The sequence below is a fragment of the Mytilus californianus genome, unplaced genomic scaffold (genome assembly GCF_021869535.1).
Source record: "Mytilus californianus isolate M0D057914Y unplaced genomic scaffold, xbMytCali1.0.p SCAF_4, whole genome shotgun sequence".
In the NCBI taxonomy this organism is placed as follows: Eukaryota; Metazoa; Mollusca; class Bivalvia; order Mytilida; family Mytilidae; genus Mytilus; species Mytilus californianus.
In genome coordinates, this window is record NW_026262690.1 from 68,373,841 (window position 1) to 68,392,818 (window position 18,978).

At 33.7% G+C, this 18,978-nt stretch overlaps 2 protein-coding genes across 2 annotated transcripts; one reads left to right on the plus strand and one right to left on the minus strand.

The window, feature by feature from the left end:
• The first annotated feature begins 4,232 nt into the window (after positions 1 to 4,232).
• On the plus strand, positions 4,233 to 11,039 carry LOC127698703 (myosin, essential light chain, adductor muscle-like). Its single transcript, XM_052202333.1, has 5 exons — positions 4,233 to 4,435; positions 7,769 to 7,915; positions 9,282 to 9,449; positions 10,287 to 10,373; positions 10,902 to 11,039. The coding sequence occupies exons 1-5, from the start codon at positions 4,408 to 4,410 to the stop codon at positions 10,952 to 10,954; spliced, it is 483 nt and encodes a 160-aa protein (XP_052058293.1). The 5' UTR covers positions 4,233 to 4,407; the 3' UTR covers positions 10,955 to 11,039.
• On the minus strand, positions 10,474 to 18,778 carry LOC127698656 (uncharacterized). The gene is made up of 4 exons (XM_052202230.1): positions 18,456 to 18,778; positions 14,380 to 15,216; positions 13,731 to 13,835; positions 10,474 to 13,085 (listed from the first exon to the last, which is right to left on the minus strand). The coding sequence occupies exons 1-4, from the start codon at positions 18,624 to 18,626 to the stop codon at positions 12,561 to 12,563; spliced, it is 1,638 nt and encodes a 545-aa protein (XP_052058190.1). The 5' UTR covers positions 18,627 to 18,778; the 3' UTR covers positions 10,474 to 12,560.
• Between the last annotated feature and the right edge of the window lie 200 nt (positions 18,779 to 18,978).

The following is an 18,978-nucleotide window of genomic DNA, read 5'->3' on the forward strand; positions in this document are numbered from 1 at the left end:
GTAGGGGAGACAACTTGCGTAACTAACGACGCACGTTTTGTATCCCGAATTCCGCTAGAGGCGTGCAATTACGTATACTTCGCCTTAACCTAATATCTTAAAAACTATATTAGATAGATAGAAACTGTAAATAGCAAAAATGATCAGCAAGACAAGATCTACAAATAAGCCTAATGGCCGAAATCTTGTCGACTCGTTATTGAAGTTATTGCTCTTTAATGATAATTTTTCCCATTTTTGCCTAATAACTTGAAAACGGTAATAGATAGATAGAAACTATCGCTCAAGGTAAAATATATATGGCATAAAGGACCATCCATTAGTAAAATCAGTATAAGTTCAAACCCCCATGAATTATTTCTTAAATACAATTTACTTTTGCATCTTTTATTTCATTTCTTCATCTGAATGATTTTTGGGGTTTCCTTTATCAAAGCATGAATGTTGCAAAGGCAGGGCAATCAAACCAGATACTTAGGAATCGGTATTTGCTAATTCTTCTCAAGCATGCACATTTAGCAACGGCAAAAACTGGCTGGATCAGAATTGGAATTATAATGTGTCCAGACTCCAGAGAGGATGACAAGTTATTCACCAGACTCATCTCTTCAACTAATTCTTTCAAAATAGGATCAGTATGACAGCATTGTACAAACCAGCATATAATTCACATTTCATAGACATATTTTTGGATTGAATATACATGTAATATTTGCAGCTGAACATTAATCAGTCATTTACCAACCTATCAATCTCTATAGAAAAGTTTAACATTTATATGGCTTCAGATAGCCTATAGTTACTATATTATGTACTACATGAAATTGTTTCAAAGCTATATTTAATGGTAGTTTTTCAATAGTGTCTATTTAGTCAAGATCAGTAGGTTGGTTATTATGCACTGTCCCTTTTTGAACAATTGGTATAAGTGGCAAATTCTATAGGCTCAACTCACATTGATGTCCATTATTATTCTTGTATGGGAGTGTCAGGCTATTATACAATTGGCCTTGAATCCCACAAAAAAAGATAAACAATGTTCTGCTCCATATAAAAGGGAGGACATTTATGGAGGGAATCCATCATTTTGGTATTGCCACTCCATGGCTTAACAAAAAATTATAAGCAATCAAAAAAGGTACTTAATTTTATAGTGATGTAAAGTTTGAATATCAATGTCACTGGGAAAAAAATAGAGAAATGCTTAACATTAAATGATGGAACACCTGAAAAAGGACCTACTTCTAGGTAAACACCTTTAAAGACACAGTCTTCCATTAATTGTTTGTTTCATTTCAATTTACCTGTACTTGATAAATAAAACTAAAGATATAAATTCTCTGCTGGTGACACTTGTAGAAGCTTTCAAAGGAACATGTCCATCATTTGGTTTCCTTAATTTCGCAGGTTCTTTAGGATAAAGTATTTGAAACTTGGATTAATCTTAGCTTTTTAGGCCCCTTTTGATTGTGAATTACTTCATCATGGCCATCTAACACATTTGGTAAGTACCTTCTAAAGAACAGTCCTGCATGGTTTGATTTATTTTAACATTGGGATTCTTGAAAATAATAAAAATCTTCATTTTGCCTGGGACCTCTAATACAAATAAATTTTGTCCCAGATTTGTATTGGAATTCAGTGTAAAAAACGAAATCCACAGGCGGCTACTGTGAAGTTTAGCTCGGCACCACAGTAACAACTCTTAAGGAACATATCTGTGAAGTTAAGTTTCAATTGTTTCATCTGGTTTTTATGCCCGCGCCGTAGCGGTGGGGGCATTAAGTTTTACCCTTGTACGTACGAACGAACGTACGAACGTCCCAAAATTGGTTTCCGTTCTCTAAATTGAGTTTGCCTCAACCAAATGTTATGACACATATACACAATGCTTATTACCACAAAACACAGATCGAGTTTGAATTTTGGGGGCGTCACTTTTACCGTTCTAGAGTTATGCCCTTTTATAAATGGAAAAATTGCAAAATTTTTAGTTTCCGTTCTCCAACTTAAGTTTGCCTCAACCAAATGTTATGAAACTTATACACAATGCTTATTACCACAAAACACAGATCAAGTTTGAATTTTGGTGGCATCACTTTAACCTTTCTAGAGTTATGCCCCTTTATAAATGGAAAAATTGCAAAATTTTTATTTTCTTCTAAATATCAAGTAATTTTTAAAATTGGAGTTATCTTCCTTTGTCCATGATTATAGTTGAATCAACTACAATCAATGCTTTATACAATGCAATGTTTAATTTTGACTTCCACTGATAAAACACAGATCAAGTTGAATTTGGGTAGTGTCACTTTAACCATTATTGAGTTATGCCCCTTTATAAATCGAAAGATTGCAAAATTTTTAGTTTCTATTTTGTAACTTAAGTTTGCCCCAACCAAACATTATGAAACCTATACACAATATTCATTACCACAAAACTAAGATCAAGTACACATTTTTTGTTATCCGTTTTCGAACTTTAGTTTGCCTCAACCGAATGTTATGAAACTTATACACAATGCTTATTACTACATAATACAGATCAATTTCAAATTTGGGTAGCGTCACTTTTACCGTTCTTCAGTTATGTCCCTTTATAACTATATGCTATGCAAGCGGGGGCATCATCTGTGTCCACATGTGGACACTATCCACATTTATTTTATACGAGAGTCGGGTCAATCTAACCCATTTTTTGGCACCTTTAGGTTCTTTATCAGAACCAAAGTTACAAAACTTGGAAAGTTACCTTCTTAAAAAAATTCATGAATGGTTTGATTTCATACAAATAAAATGTCTTATTTTGATTTCAATGTAAACTTAATATCCCCTTTCGGCTATTTGGAATTTCTAGTTAGTGAGCATCGTAGTTACAACACTTGTCGAGGGTCTTCAAGGGAACATCTGTCAATTTTAGTTTCAACTGGTTGATTTGATAAAGAGGCAGAAGATACCAAAGGGATATTCAAACTCGTAAGTCGAATACAACGCCATGGCAACACAACGGGAAACGACCAAAAGACAACAAACAGTAAACAATACACAACATAGAAAACTAAAGACTGAGCAACACGAACCCCGCCAAAAACAACAGAAATTCGGTTAGCAGATTAAAAAGATTTTAATCAATGTTTTACAAATTTTTTTTCTGTATTTCCTGTCTATTTGTAATACATCGGCACCAAAGTAACAATTCTTTTAAAAGGAACACATCTGTTAAGTAAGGTTTCAATTGGTTCATCGTGTTTTTTATTATATGAGAATCGAAAAAAAATCCAATGTGCAGATAGTAAGTAACTTGCACATTGCTAGAAAACAAAGAAATTTTGATGCCAACGTTAAATACGTTAATAATGTAATACAAATAGACGGGAAATACGAAAACAAAATGAAAAATATTGATTAGAAATGTTAATCTACTAACCGAGTCCCTGTAAACCAAATCGTGATGGCATCTGTAAAACTTTCGAAGAGATGACTTCAACTTCACCACTTAGACCCTTGATATAATAGCTCAGTCTTGTAAGCAGCAAACCACTATCAAGAAAAAAATATGATAGGAAATACATGCTCGGGAATATTTTATCAAACTGGGAGATATATACTCCATATGCAGGCGCTGCTGGAATGTTGCTACATAGAAATGGAAAGTTCAAGAATAGACGTTTAAATGAAACCACACTATGCAGAGATATCCTTTCGAAGGTATTTGGTACATGTGTTTTGGGTCTTTTGTCCTTAAAAAAGTCCAAGGTATAGCTTAAAGAAACCAAATTTGCTTGTTTGTCTTCAATTTTTCTTGTTTGTCTTCGGTTTTTCTTTCTAAATATGGTTTGAAAGATTCGACACTAGACGTTAAACAAAATGGCAATCAATCTTATTTTTAATGAGGATGTAAGAATTCATAAATCGAAAATGTGTAATTTATATAGACGGTTCAATCACACATTGTGTCGTTATAATCATTGCTTTTGTCAATGTCAGTTTCGATATTTCATGATCAGAATTTGGTGTTACTGACCCAGGATCCAGGGGGTAATAATAGTGAATTTACTTCTGGTCATTTCACATGGTCAATTGAAGGCATTCTAAGCCTAGATGTTTCTCAAATTGAATATCTATTTCTGATTAAAATTTGGAAGTGCATGCTGGTCAATGCCAGATTTAAAGTAGCAGAAAATATTTCGATAACACCCCTGCGTAAAAGTAATTAGATGGTACATTCCACTTATTTTGTTTTAGAAATTAAAAAACCACAGAATTTTAGAGTTCTTATCAGAACCAGATACTGTACCGTAAGAGTACAATTTAAATATCAACTGCCTGATTAATTTATGAACTTCATAATTTCGTTGCAACATTTTTTCTGCATAAACAAAAGAAAAGGCAGATATTTGATGAAACATGAGCACCAATGGAATAGATGTTGAAGGTAAGTTTTTTTTTATTACCAGTAACCATAACCATATCGGTAATTAATCATAAGGAGAAAAAAAAACAAACAATATACACATTTTATTTTAAATATATTTTTATATCATTCTATTTGCGTTAAGTTATTTTTTTACTGAACATATTTTGTTATTAACAAGAAGACTTGTCACCCATCTCTACTCAATTCTTAAGAGCTGACCATGCCCTTATCATCTTGACAGTAAACGGCTTACACGACTGTGTTCACATAGCCAGATCAGATCGAAACATTCCGTAGCGTTATCAATTTGAAAGCAGATATTCTAAATGTCTGGCCAGAAAAGTGTCAACTGGAACCATGAAGTCGAGATTTAAACTAGTGTGTAAACAGATGAGAGCATTAATTTCGAGGTTTTCCAATTTTTCGGATAAATGGAAAATTCTATTCTATTCACATATTCATTGGAATTTACAACGCCTTTAAAGAATTCACATTGATGTCTATATATTTTGGGACAGATTATCAGACGATGGGAGTCTTTCTTCACCAAATAATTCAATGCAGCAAGTGTCTTCAAAAATTTATTTTATCTCAATCTCCAACAGTTAACAGCAACTGGTAGTGTTATCAGTAGAACGTATTAAATCATATCTTCTTCCTGTTGAAGAAGCGTCGTTTATCTTTTAGATTATGAAATGCGAGACATTAACATTAAACATGATGTATTTATTCCATATCATCGACGTTTTGTGGTTTTTCAAAGAGTTATGAAAACCAGACTATTTCACGACTTTTTAAACATGAAATAGTTACATATTGTAAATAAATTTAATCAAAAGAAAAAAAAATGTTTCTCTCGATTTATTGCTTTAGTGATTTTTAAAGGATGTTTATGTATCGAACTGCCAAAGATCTTTTTTTTTTCTTTTTTATCCAGTTTTTGTTAACATTTTGAAAACAACGAGGTAAAACAGATGTAAACCTCGGATACACATGGTAGGCTAATTCAAATAGATAAAAGATGCAAAAGATCAGATAGCAACTAGTTTAACGATTTAACAAGTAAACACAGTATCCGCCACTTCAAATTATTTTTCAATATCTCAATATCTTTAAACGAAATAAAGTCTGACCACAAACATTTGTTGTAATATCTATGCTTCAGTTTATGTATACTTTACATTGCCTTTGAAGCACTCTTTGCGTTTGATTTTGTTACTTTAAGCTCACAAAAGCTACCAACCTACTGCTCACGTGTGCTTGAGGCCTTGTAGGCCCCCTTTTCTGTAACAGACTTTTCTACAAAATTTCTTTAGTTATTATATCAGCTTACTTGCGATATTTAACGTGTTCTTGCTATCCCAAACACAATCTAACATTGCGAGCAGTTTGTATGGGCCGAACATTCATAAGAACTAACTTTTTACGCAGTTTTAAAGAAGAAACTATTGCATGTATAATTCACAGTGTCCTATGTTAAACTATGTAATCACAATGTTGACAATCTTGGTTTTCAATTCCATTTTCATTATAATGCAACTTTCTAAAATACACCAATTTGACATGTAAGGAATTGATTAAGGCAATTAGTCTCTTTGCTCGATAATATTTATTTTTTGTTTTGAATTAAAAATGTCTGAAGAAAACTAACTGGTCGCCTCTTATTGCAGATTTGTAACTTAGGAAATCATATGAAATTAGCAATGTATCTCCCTGATGCATAACTCTCCCTGATGCATAACTCTGTTTGCGTATCTGGTTTTTGCTGTATTTACTATGGTCCTTTTTTTTTATTGTTTCCAAAAAATTTGACCTCGAGCATCACTGCCGCGACATTTATTAACGAAATGCGCATCTGGTGCAGTAAAACTGGTACCGTTAAATAATGTTATTCGTAGATTTTGCTGTTTACAGAAGTCATCAATCTTCTTTTTACATTTATCTAAAACACATTTTAATTATTTTTCCTAACTGGCAGAGAAAGGCACAAAAAAGTGTAATTATACCAACTTAAATTCAGAATCTAAAGCTTAATTTTGCTTGTTTATTTTGTTAAATCGAGTTGAAAGGAAAAAAGATAAACCATATTTTTGTTAAAACCACAAAACTGTCAAAGACTGTTTACTAGTGTTTGCACCAGTTTGTATAATCATTAGTACATCATTACTGGTTAACCAGATAAGAATGAGAAATATATTAACAGTAATTTCAGGCTATTGATCGTTAGCTTGCAAAGAATTCCGCTCAAACCGGTGCTAGGGGCCGCCTTAAACTTGCAGTGAGGTGAGAGCTTTTTTGCTTTGTGTTGAAGGACTCACTGCGACTTTGAGACGACGAACAGCAATAAAAGCTCTGTCCCTTTGGTTTTTGTGTTTTTTGCTGTGTACATACTGATTTTGTGTCATGAATGTATACCCCATATCATCTCTTTTCTATTGAGAAGGAATCAAACTAAATCAGAATATCTTTAATATCAATATTTTGTTCATAATTGCCCAGTAAATGAACTTCAAACCAGTTCGATAAACATGGAACCTATGAAGTTTTATGTGTCCGTTTTTAAGTTTCAATCTGCATTTATTATGATTTAGTAGGGACAAAAAAAATATCGTAAATCAACTAATTTTCGCGAACGATATATTTTCGCGAGTTTCGCGAGTACAAAAATAACGCGAATATTAGTCGTCGCGAATATGTAAAACTTGGATCTTTCCTTATTTAAATACATCAAGTAAATTAGAAAATCGCAAAATTAAATTGTAGCGAAGTGGACTAGAATGGGCTATACACAAAATAAAGTATCGCGAAAATAAGTTGGTGTACAGTATAATTTTCCACCAGAAAACAATTCTAAACAGAGCAAACGGTTAAACTCTGAGCAGTGAAAATAACAAAAATAAAATGTGGGATTTAAATTATCAAATGAAAATTTATGCACTTAAACATATATATAAGAGCTGGCAATAAGTTATGTTACTATTCAAAATATATGTTTCGGTTGTTTTTTTCATAAAGATCAGATGAATTCATTTGTTTATCCAACCATTATATATACCAGAAAGTGGTGCGAACCGATTTAAAGGACCAAAAAATCAATGAAATGTGACCGAAGTTTATTTATTCTTCGTCGGGTTCTTGAAGCGAAAACACTATTGAATAATATTGTGTACATGTGTGTATTGCTAATCCTGCACGAATCGTGCATGTTGCGGTGGCATATTTGCATCTGCGCAAGGTGCAAACTGTAACACATGTTATTGCGGTACACAATGTGACTATAAGAAACGAGGTCTATCTTCTTTGATTTTCATATGTTATGCAATATGCTTTGCACTTATTTTTTTTTTACAGAAGTGAGAGAAGTATTTGATTTGTACGATTTTTGGGACGGTCGTGATGGTTTGATAGATGCTGAAAAGGTTGGCGACCTCTTACGGTGTTGTGGATATAACCCGACAGAATCTTTTGTTAAGAAAGTTGGAGGAACCAAAAAGGCTGGTATGTTTTAGTCGCCGATTTATATCGCAAAAGTATAAACTAACATAAAAGAACAGAGTTCCAATGTCCCCCGCGTTGCACATATTTTATCTATCCAGGGGCAATAACTTAAAAAAAAACTTTTTTTGTTGTTCTTTAAAACAATTTATAAATAAAAAGCCGTGCGGGGAGGACAAAAAAGTTTTTTTTATTGAATACTAAATATTTAAACAGACCTTCAAGGGCTTTACTTATAGTCTACTATAAGTTTTATAAAAAATTGTACCCGCGAGAGCGCTAACGAGGCCATTTTCACAGGCACTTGTCTCTGAAAATTTTTTTCCTATATACCTTAATATAACACATTTCCAAGGGGCATAACTCTTTTAAAAAAAAGTCGATCGGCCACCATTATAGAACTTGTCCGAGATATTGCTGATATTAACCTATAGTATAAGTTTTATAAAAATCTAGCAAGAATTGTACCTGTGAAAGCGCTATCAAGACCGGACGGACGGACAGACGGACGGACGCCCGGTATTTCCATGAACCTGCATTGCCCACCATTCATTTGAATGCTTCATACATCCATCAATTTCAACTTTAAAAATTACTTTTATATTATTATCGTAAAAGAATTGATGTTTGCGCCTAAATTGATACACAATTTTTTTTCATTGCGCTTAGTGGTTTGGTATATATATTTCAGAGATATTGAATTTGGTAGAGCAGGAGAAATAAAAAAAGCATGAAATTGCAATTTAATTTTTTTTTATTGAAAATTGGAGACATTAGGTCGGCGGATCCGTAAACCAACAAATAAAAAAATAACTCGCCTTAGTAGAGCCAAATTGATTATCGGCGTCTTTATTTTGAGGTAGATTTTCTAAAGCAACGTCATAAACCGATGCATTACATTTGCGCGCATTACCAAATACATTTGCACGCAAAAATCATTACGTTCGAAAATGTAATGCGCTCATAAACAGTAATAGAGGGTGCTATGCTCAAAGTAAACCTTTACGGAATTTAAACGTCGAAAAATGAAACATTCAATATAAAAATAAGAAGATGTGGTATAATTGTCAGTTAGAAAACTCTCCACAATAGACCAAATGACACAGAAATTAACAACTATAGTTTTATAAGTCTTGTTTCAAACTTTTAATAAACGAATAGAGATTATTAGTCTCCAAAATGCAAGAATTAAAAGAATATTTTTTTTTGTGTTTCGTGCCGATCTGATATTGGCAACCATACCATACCTCCTCTTTTTATATAGAGGCATTAAGTAAGATTTGACGGGCAACTCCGAAATCTTGATTGTTTTATAAATAATATTATTGTTCTTTTGTAGTCAGTTAATCATATAGCATATTATTTCCAGGAGAAAAACAGTTTTCTTTCGAAGAATTCATTCCAATAGTTAAAGCAATAGAAAAAGAAAAAGACACTGGAACAATACAAGATTTTATGGAGGCATTTAAGTCGTTTGACAGAGAAGGCATGGGATTTATCTCCCTTGGTGAAATGAGACACATGCTAACAGCCATGGGTATATTTAAATGTTATATAACCTGATCTTAACTTCACGTTAAGTGTTGAATTATATTCTGATTTTTACAGAACTTATTAAGAAACTAACATCTGTTAAATGTAAAATTTGAAAATGACCATAGATATATATTAAAATGATATTAATTCTATTTATTGGAAATAAGATATCTTTATTTATTATCATTTTTGTTTGAGCATTTAGGCCTTCTTGGGATAATGCAATTGCATGTAGTGATTTAACTCAATACGATGAAACAAAAGGAGGGAGAACATTTCCCTTTACTCTCAATATAGGAAGATGATGATGGTTATTATGAATTGGTGTTTTATGGTCAGGGACAAATATTTCATGCATATCAGGGCGAGAATATGTTAATGAAAGAGAGGAGAGACGAAAGATATCAAAGAGAAGTTAAAACTCAGATAATTCGAAAGCAAACTGACAATGCCATGGCAAAAAAAAACGATCAAAAGACAAACAACAGTACTAGCATACAAAACACAACATATAAGACTGAACACGAACCCCACCAAATACCTGGGGATATAAATATTAGCACGACATGCTGGACTGGATTTTCAACGCTGAAGTTCACAAACTGAACAGGCCGCAAGAAAAGATGTAGCCCTACCCCGACTCCGAGCCGACCAGTGTTTTCTCTTACTTCAGTAGAACAAACAGAATTAATAAATCGCCAAATCTTGTACATTGTACAATGAAATTCACTTATAAAAATTTTTTGACTTGAAGATGTAACCTTTTCCTGGTAAAATATCTTTGTATTTGTCTCTTCGCCGGTAGTTGGTATAACTTTTTTGCACTTTGATTTTACAGGAGATAGGTTACAAGACGAGGAGATAGACGAAATTTTGCTTGAAACTGATGTACAAGAAGATTTAGATGGGAACATTAAATTCGAAGGTAATTTCTTTCGAATAACAGTATGACACAGAAAATCTTACAGTTTTATGGTGTTCTATCGCAGAAGTGGAATACTGATTTAAAACTATAAGTCATCAACCATTTTTTCGTTATCTTTTTATTTAAACAAAAATTATCGTTATATATCTTTGTTAAAACAAACATATAGGGAAATGATTTTCATATAGCGCACAACACGCGATTTAGTTTGACCCGGCATCAGACACGCTCTAGACAAAAAGTTTGGAAAGTCAATACTGAAAAAAAACTTTGAGAGCATAACAATCAAAAGAGCCTAACATCATCTTACTTTTCTTAAGCCTTAGTTTTAGCACAATTACATTGACTTCTGTGTCAAAGACAATATGTCACCACCAGTGGCCAGATGTTCACACAGATAGCCTCAGTGGATTTGTAAAACAATCCGTAAGTTTCAAGATATTACAGTTTCAAAAGTCATTCGTGTTTGGATAATTTAAATGTTAATGATAGTGTTAATATTATGAAATTGTAATTATTCACTTTCAGATTTCATCAAGAAAGTATTAGAAGGACCTCCAGAGAAAAGTTCCAAAACTTAGTGGAAATTATTGAAACCTGAGGATTTTTTCTACCAATTCAATATATTTTTATTATGGCATATATATGATACGTATGATTAGTGTCAATATTGTATCATATTTATCATCTTTTTGCTTCTTCATGGTTGTTTCCCATATAATTAATTCCGAAAAATAAGCCATGATAAGGCACATCATTTCATAAATCATCATTTCGATATGCAATTATTTTTCTGTAGATAAGTTTTCACTTACTCGTATAGGTCTATATATAGAAGATGAATAGCTTGTATAATAGATATGACATACTTTTTAAATGAACATTCTGATATTGTAAAATTCAAATGGACAGTCTCTTTTCTGACAGGTCCATTCTATTCGTCCCCACATTGTGCACGTTTATATGTATCATTGACAAGGGAATTTGATTTCTTCTCGTCTCTGCTTTCAATAGCAAAGCCTATCGTTGTAGTAAACACGTATAAATCTTAATGTTTATAACATACACACGTTCAGTTCTAATAAAACTGTGAAAAAAGTAATTGTGTAAATTTGTACTGTGTAGAGGCGAGGGACATATCAGAAGGGGTTAGTTGGGACACCGAATTTAATCAGCAGGCGTAAAGAGGCGAAAAACTTGTTATTTTATATTTTGCAGACTTTTTATAAAAAAAAAATAAATTTCGGTTGCGTTAGTCCCACACTAAAATTTTTGGTTGTGTGCAGTATATAGAGACTAGCAGAGTACTGAAGCCATGAAAATTAAAGCAAGAACTCGTTATGTAGCGGCACTGGTTGAGGAGTCCATTGGGAGCGGGGGGAGGGATGCATGAACTTTTACAGAAATTGTAACAGGTGTTTAAAAAGGTTAAGTATAACACACTGCGTATATGGGACCCTTTGATTTTGGGCGTATTTTAATCAAATAAAAACATGGTCCTGTATAAAAACGAAATTTCATTTGTAACCTGAAAATGACCAGTAGTACTCATTCCATGGTGGAATTATCCGCATATTCGTAATCGCATTATTAGTTTTGACAAGGTAGTGTCTGTCACTGTAGTCATGTTCTATCATTGAAGTGGTAGCGGACAAGATATTTGACAAAATACTCTTGCTGTCATACAAATTCAATACGTAGGCGACACATGTATATAACTACTTTGGACCGCTGATATTGTGTTTTTCCCAGAAGGTAGAAAATAGACCTCTCATTTTACAGAAGAATTGGTCACTCTTCGCTAAGAAATGAAAGATTTTGCACAATACACATCTAAAAACACTGAACAGCGTTTGTATGTTTTAACAGTGGTTTTTTTTTCTCACGGAGAAAAATATTAAAATGTTTTACCACACAAGTGAACTATATCAGCAAACACTAAGTAGTATAATCCTTTCAACGTTCCAAGTAAATGTAAATCTTCATACATATATATGTACATGTAAATGTACATGTAAACATATATATGTAGATGTAAAAAGCTGTTCATACAGTTTGTTTAGCAGAAATGTTATGGTATCTTATAAAAATGCTGTTAAACCATATACAATTGTCTTAAATATATATTAACAGCAACTGAAAAGTGATTTAAGTAGAAGTGCTCTGCTAAGTGTTTTGCTCCTAAATCTATTTCATATCATGTTCATCCCTGCACATTTTCAAACGCATCCTATCATCACGGTCAAATGGTCTAAAGATGGTCCCAGATTTTAATATTTTCGAGTTGTCAAAATCAAACCAATTTTTAAGGAGAATATTTATAGCAGATTCATCGTATCTATGACAATCTGCATACTCTTTTCCTGAAAAGTCGAAATCACACTTCCATTTGGCTGATTGTGGAGCTAAGCACTTTGGTTCCATCGCACAGGCAACCAGTAATTTCATAAATTTTTCAATGACATTCTCGGAATTGTGAAGAATTAAGGCAAATATTTCCATATGTGGCGTGTGATACAATTTCTTTCTATCTGTTGGTAAATATTTGTACATCTGACGATGGGTTACGGCGTGTGTCGTGTGTGGCGAATTTTGACCAAGAACTCTCACATGATGATCAGCCGCTGTTTTAAACACATCCATTATAGCAGGCGAAATTGCCACGAAACCAGGATTTATCCACATTATATGACCAAACTCCGCCAAAGCAGTCTGAAATAGGTATATTAAAATTAACAGCATTTTTTTCTTGTTTGAATTGTTTCAACCTTTTATAGCTGACTATACGGTATTGGATTTACTGAAGGCCATATATAATGACCTGTAGTTGTTTACATCCACAACTGTGGTCTCTGGTGGATAGTTATCTCATTGGCAATCATACCACATCTCAACATTTTTATATTTCCTCAGAATTTATGGAAATCTATCCTCAGGTCAAAAATAAAATTTGAATTGTTTGATGTTGCCTACAAACCTCCTAAAAAGCAGCCTACCCGAAAAAAATTATGACACAAAGCTATTTCCCTGCTCTTACGTCGTTTTCTTGTCTTATGTTGTTGGCTAAAAAAAGTAAAATCCCTACATACCTCTCCAACCCTACAAGGCATGGGTAGGCTACATCAAACAAGGAAAGTTTTAAGGGTGGCCTCAGAAGTAAATAAAGTTCTGTTGTAAACTACGACATAGGCATTTTTGTGGGTTGAATATTTCATAAAATTTTCTTTATTATTTCAACTTATATTCATTTATTTTATGTGGTCTTTAATAAAAGATCTTAAACACACAAAAAAGAAGGATCCATGCCACAAGCGTTTGATGTTAACAAACGACAACGGTTATCCAACAGCTTCTCACCTGAATAATAAGTGGCTTCCAGTGATAATGATTCCAAACGGAAACGAAGTCAGGGAACAAATTTGACCAAAACTCTCGTATTCTCACATTGCATGCTGCCATCAACTATAAAATATTAACATAATAAATAGAATAATCGGTAAATATTATTTTTTCATAATTGAAAGGGCTAAATTGGGAAAATTTTGTATTAACGTTTGGTTTATATGTAAATTCTGAGGGTGTTGCATGGTTGTATTATTAAATTGTTAAATGATGTAAGTGCGCTTTATTCACTCAATTATATTCGACCTTAGTCGTTCTTTCCATTTCTATTTAGGGTAGTTTTACGTAATACCAGCTTCATTCATACTAATTTTACTTTCATAATTTCTGGCCACGTTTAAACGTTGCAAATAAAAGCGGACTTAAAATTGATATTTTATGCTTTTTTACAATACATGTTGTCTAAATTTAATTAAGAAAATGAAATTAAAGTTCCACTCTTCAACATGTGGCAGCAAATATGGAAAAACATTTTTTTAAAGAGTCTTTTGATGTTCACTTTATAGAATACTGCGCTTGCAGTAATTGTGGTTGTATTGCTTTTGAAACGTGTTTCTTGAGTGTTTTTATTATTATTATTAATTGGTAATATTTTAAAAATTACATGTCTTCTCTGTCTATCTGTAAGGTCAAGGTCAAAAATGTAAATTTTCTTATCTGGATAGAACTTCTGGAGAGATACAACCAACTGTTTAACTGCTTCGAAATCTTTGTTATTTGCTGCAGTGACTATTTCTGGGATACCATGTTCCTCGTGCACATCCATAGAGGCTTTATTTTCCACTTCCATCTTTTCGACGACTTTATTTGCTTTCTCCAAGAAAACTGGGTTTGGTGATGGTATTACGGCTGGTTTGTTGTCAATGAATTTCTCTGCCTTCTTCAACTCTTCCTCTTCCCTCTTCAGTGCAACGAGATCTACCTTCATTCCGTCCTCTATCTTTTCCTCTGACACTAATTTCACTTCATCCAAAATTTCTGCTATTTTGCTTTCAATATTATGTTCTCTTTCCAATTCTTTTGCCTCTTGTTGCTTATCTTCAACAATTTCTAATTGTTCTAAGTGTACTATATCGTCTTTATTTTCTTGTCTTATATCGTCTGTATTTTCTTGTTTTATATTGTCTTTATTTTCTTGTTTAATCTCATCTTTGGACTGGTCTGATTTGTCCAAGTCCACAATGTTGTTGGTATCAACAGCTCTTTCAATGTGAATTTCATTTTTAGCTTTGTCTATTGATTTTTTAAAACTTTCATATCTTTTTCTTTTTTCTTTTAATCGAGATATTTCTTGTTTTTCTTCCTTCAATGAATCCTGATATAAATGTTCATTGTTACCCGATCTAGCTTTGAAGTCATCGATTTCTTCATCTACTTGTTTCTCGTGATCATCTTTTACTGTCGGTCTAGTTTGTGGTACATCTACAACATTTTCGTGACTCTGAAAAGGAAGGTGTATTGTTTATTTATGTATGCATAAGTAGACAGACATTCAACTGTGTTGGCTCAAAACATGTAGCATTTTATATCTGATATTTCTTTATTTTAAAATACAAAAATTACATAGCGGGATCACAGTCTATGTCGTACGTTAGTTGATTTTGGTTAGGTGGCAATGAGGGGTTTAAACTAGAGGCTCTCAAGAGCCTGTGTCGCTCACCTGTATTTACTGATGCTTTGGAAATCATGTAAAATAAGGTTAAAATCATAATTAATAGTATTAGACATTAGATATTATACTGTGGATTCATTATTATTCGTGGGATACCAATTTTCGTTGATTTCGTGGTTACAGGTGAACCACGAATTTAAATATTCAACGAAATACAAATATTCTCTAGGCTTGTATGCAGACCTTAATAAAACCACGAAATCAAATATTCACGAAAATACAAAGTTTCCTCAATCCACGAAAATTGGTACCCACGAAAATAAATGAATCCACAGTAATGAAATCTAAGATAATAACAAAAAACTGCAAAATTTTTGTAAAATTACTAACTCAGGGGCAGCAACCCAACAATGGTTGTCGGATTCGTCTGAAAATTTCAGGGCAGATAAATCTAAATCTGATGACCATTTTTGCCACCTGTCAGATTTGCTCTAAAGGCTTTAGTTTCAGAGATATATATACCAAAAACTTCCATTTTACCCCTATGTTCTATTTTTAACCAAGTCGGCCATGATGGTTAGAAGGCGGGGTCATAGGACAAATTTTTTAAACTAGATACCATAATATTGATTATGGCAAAGTATGGTTAAATTTGTCTCAGTAGTTTCAGAGAAGAAGATTTTTGTAAAAGATTACAAAAATTTACAAAAAATTGTTAAAAATTGATTATTAAGGGCAATTACTCCTAAAGGGGTCGACTGACAATTTTGGTCATGACAATTTATTTGTAGATCTTACTCTGCTGAACATTATTGCTGTTTACAGTTTATCTCTATCTATGATAATATTCAAGATAATAACCAAAAACTGCAAAATTTCCTTAAAATTACCAATTCAGGGGCAGCTACCCAACAACAGGTTGTCAGATTTGTCTGAAAATTTCAGGGCAGATAGATCTTGACCTGATAATCAGTTTTACCCCCATGTCAGATTTACTCTAAATGCTTTGGTTTCAGAGATATAAGCCAAAATCTACATTTTACCCCTATGTTCTATTTTTAGCCATGGCGGCCATATTGGTTGGTTGGCGGGGTCATCGGACACATTTTTTAAACTAGATACCCTAATGATGATTGTGGCCAAGTTTGGTTAAATTTGGCTCAGTGGTTTCAGAGGACAAGATTTTTGTAAAAAGCTAACGACGACGGACGACGGACGACGGACGCCCTTCGGGCCAGGTGAGCTAAAAAGGAACAATGGGATATTTTGGATTATATACATGTAATATGCACATTTATCTAGACAGGAGAACCAGTCTAACGTACGACAGTTACCGACACGGGCACTTCTTTCTGTTGGGGCATGGACGCTGGACCCCCGTAATTATTTCCGTTCAACATTCAGCACAGTGCAAATATGGGAATCTCCCCGTGCACAGATATAGCTACGCAAAACTAGACCTATACAACGGTCCTTAGATAAGGATAATGGTCTGTTATATCAACATATTGAATATAATACAATATTTGTTTCAAATCCTCGCATTTGTACGAGAATTTTAAAGGGAAATCGGTAACGTTTAATGTTATATAGCCATTTTTTCCTACGCGGAAATTTCGGATCATTGCCATATTCTTCCCCCGCGGAAAGTTGACAATACATATACATGTAGCTATTTTTCGCCATGCCACTATTTCCCCCCACAAAATGGATATATATCAAAATTGCACGTTCATTTATTGCATATATTTTCCATATTTTCTCAAAAAATTAATGATCTCTATAATGCTATAATAATCTGTTTTTCGGCTTGGGTTGCATAGAAGAAATGTTTGAGAATTGTGTTCGTTTTGTCGACACGCGTGTCACTAGAAATATCTAGGTGTGGGGCACCTCTTACAGGGGTGCCGTTTGCATTTAAAAAATACCCCATTCATATATAGACTATATCCAAAAATTCGATTTATTCGTATGTCTTACATGAAAATGTGTTCCTATTCACATTTACTGTGGATATTAAACTGCTATTGTAAAAGTTGGAGATTAACACTTTCACCGCAGGAATAAATTTATTTAATATTCACCATCTATTCATATATTTAACATCCTGAAAAAACGGACATCAGTATAAAACTTATTTATAGGAAGTGACCCTTCAGTAAACATTGAACTTATGTTTGTGCAGCCGTCTGTGTAAATTAGCATTTTCATGTTAGATAGTATAGTGATTTCATCACTCATCCACAATTCTGAGTTCATTTCTGCATGGCCACTCGTCTGTCTACAGTCCATTAGTCTGTCATCATGTCCTGTGGTCTGTAACTTGTTCACCATATTGTGTATATACTCACCAGTCTGTCTACATGTCTACAAGTCTATGTCCAGCAGTCTGTGTGTGTCCGCAAGTCTCTCTACATATTAGCCAGTCTGTCTACGTCTCTACAAATCATTCGACATGTTCACCAGTCTATCTACGTGTCCGCCAGTTTGTCTTCGTGTCCACCAGTCGGTCAACATGTTCACCCACCGGTCTAGCTATGTGTCCACTAGACTTTCGACATGTTCAAGTCTGTCTACGAGTCCACCAGACTGTTAACATGTCCACATGCAGCCTGTCTACACATCCACCAGTCTTTGTGTGTGTTCCCTAGTATGTCTATGGGTCCACCAGTCTGTGAACAATGTTTATTGGTATGTTAATGTGTCCACTGTGATAATGGAAAATCAATTTCCAATTGACGTCGCCGACGTTACTACAAGGGGGAAAATGCGCTTCTCATGTTACTAGGGGAAAGAATAGGCCTGATCCTGGTCCCCCCATCACACAAAGGTGGAAACGTGGGATCATGCCAATATTTCGGGGGGGGGGGGGGGGGGGTTGGTGGACTGGATCGATCAAGTCCTTCCCCCGGAATAATTAGCATGGGGGGGGGGGGGGGGGGGAATGGATAATGGACGCCGGCCTGGTTTCAACGTACTTAGTACATTCTTCACGCACTGGTTTTGTCTTCTTAAAGGTTTAATATTCTCACGCTCTGTATATCTTCTACAGTGGTATAATTACTTACCTTCCAAAAAAGTCTGTAAGATGTGTGAATAAGTACTGCTACTAAAATCAAAATTAAGTATTTAACAATTTTCATTCTGGTTAATTTTCGCATAGGAATTGATCCTGATAAATTTATTTGATTTCCAAGTTCAAGATTGTCCATAGGATCTCGACCCCTTCGTCTTTGCATTTTTTAATATTGAATCAGTCAAACAATCACTTCATGTTAAAGTCATCTTTGTTTTCCACCCTAAACTATTTTTCCTGTACTATATATATTTTGACGTAACTAAAAAGAACGTGGCAATACGTTCAATATTTCTCATCCTTTCTGACAACAGCTGTTCGGGGGCTTTGTGATTTTGTCCCAATAATTGATGAAGTAGACCTAAATCAATTTTAATATGTCAGTGTAAATGATTTTTAGAATTACAAATATGCAGTTCAAAGCAGAAATACCATTACCTATAATAAAACGATGTATTGCTCAATTTTAAAACAATGTAATTAGACCTATTTTAATTTTCAAAAAAATAGTGCTT

Coding starts and splice junctions, on each gene's coding strand:
- LOC127698703 (XM_052202333.1), top strand. CDS start 4,408: ATGAGCACCAATGGAATAGATGTTGAAG. Junction 4,436..7,768: donor CAATGGAATAGATGTTGAAG/GTAAGTTTTTTT, acceptor TTTTTTTTACAG/AAGTGAGAGAAGTATTTGAT. Junction 10,374..10,901: donor TGGGAACATTAAATTCGAAG/GTAATTTCTTTC, acceptor ATTCACTTTCAG/ATTTCATCAAGAAAGTATTA.
- LOC127698656 (XM_052202230.1), bottom strand. CDS start 18,626: ATGCAAAGACGAAGGGGTCGAGATCCTATGGACAATCTTGAACTTGGA. Junction 13,836..14,379: donor CAGATAGACAGAGAAGACAT/GTAATTTTTAAA, acceptor AATATTTTATAG/TTGATGGCAGCATGCAATGT. Junction 13,086..13,730: donor GGAAGCCACTTATTATTCAG/GTGAGAAGCTGT, acceptor TACCTATTTCAG/ACTGCTTTGGCGGAGTTTGG.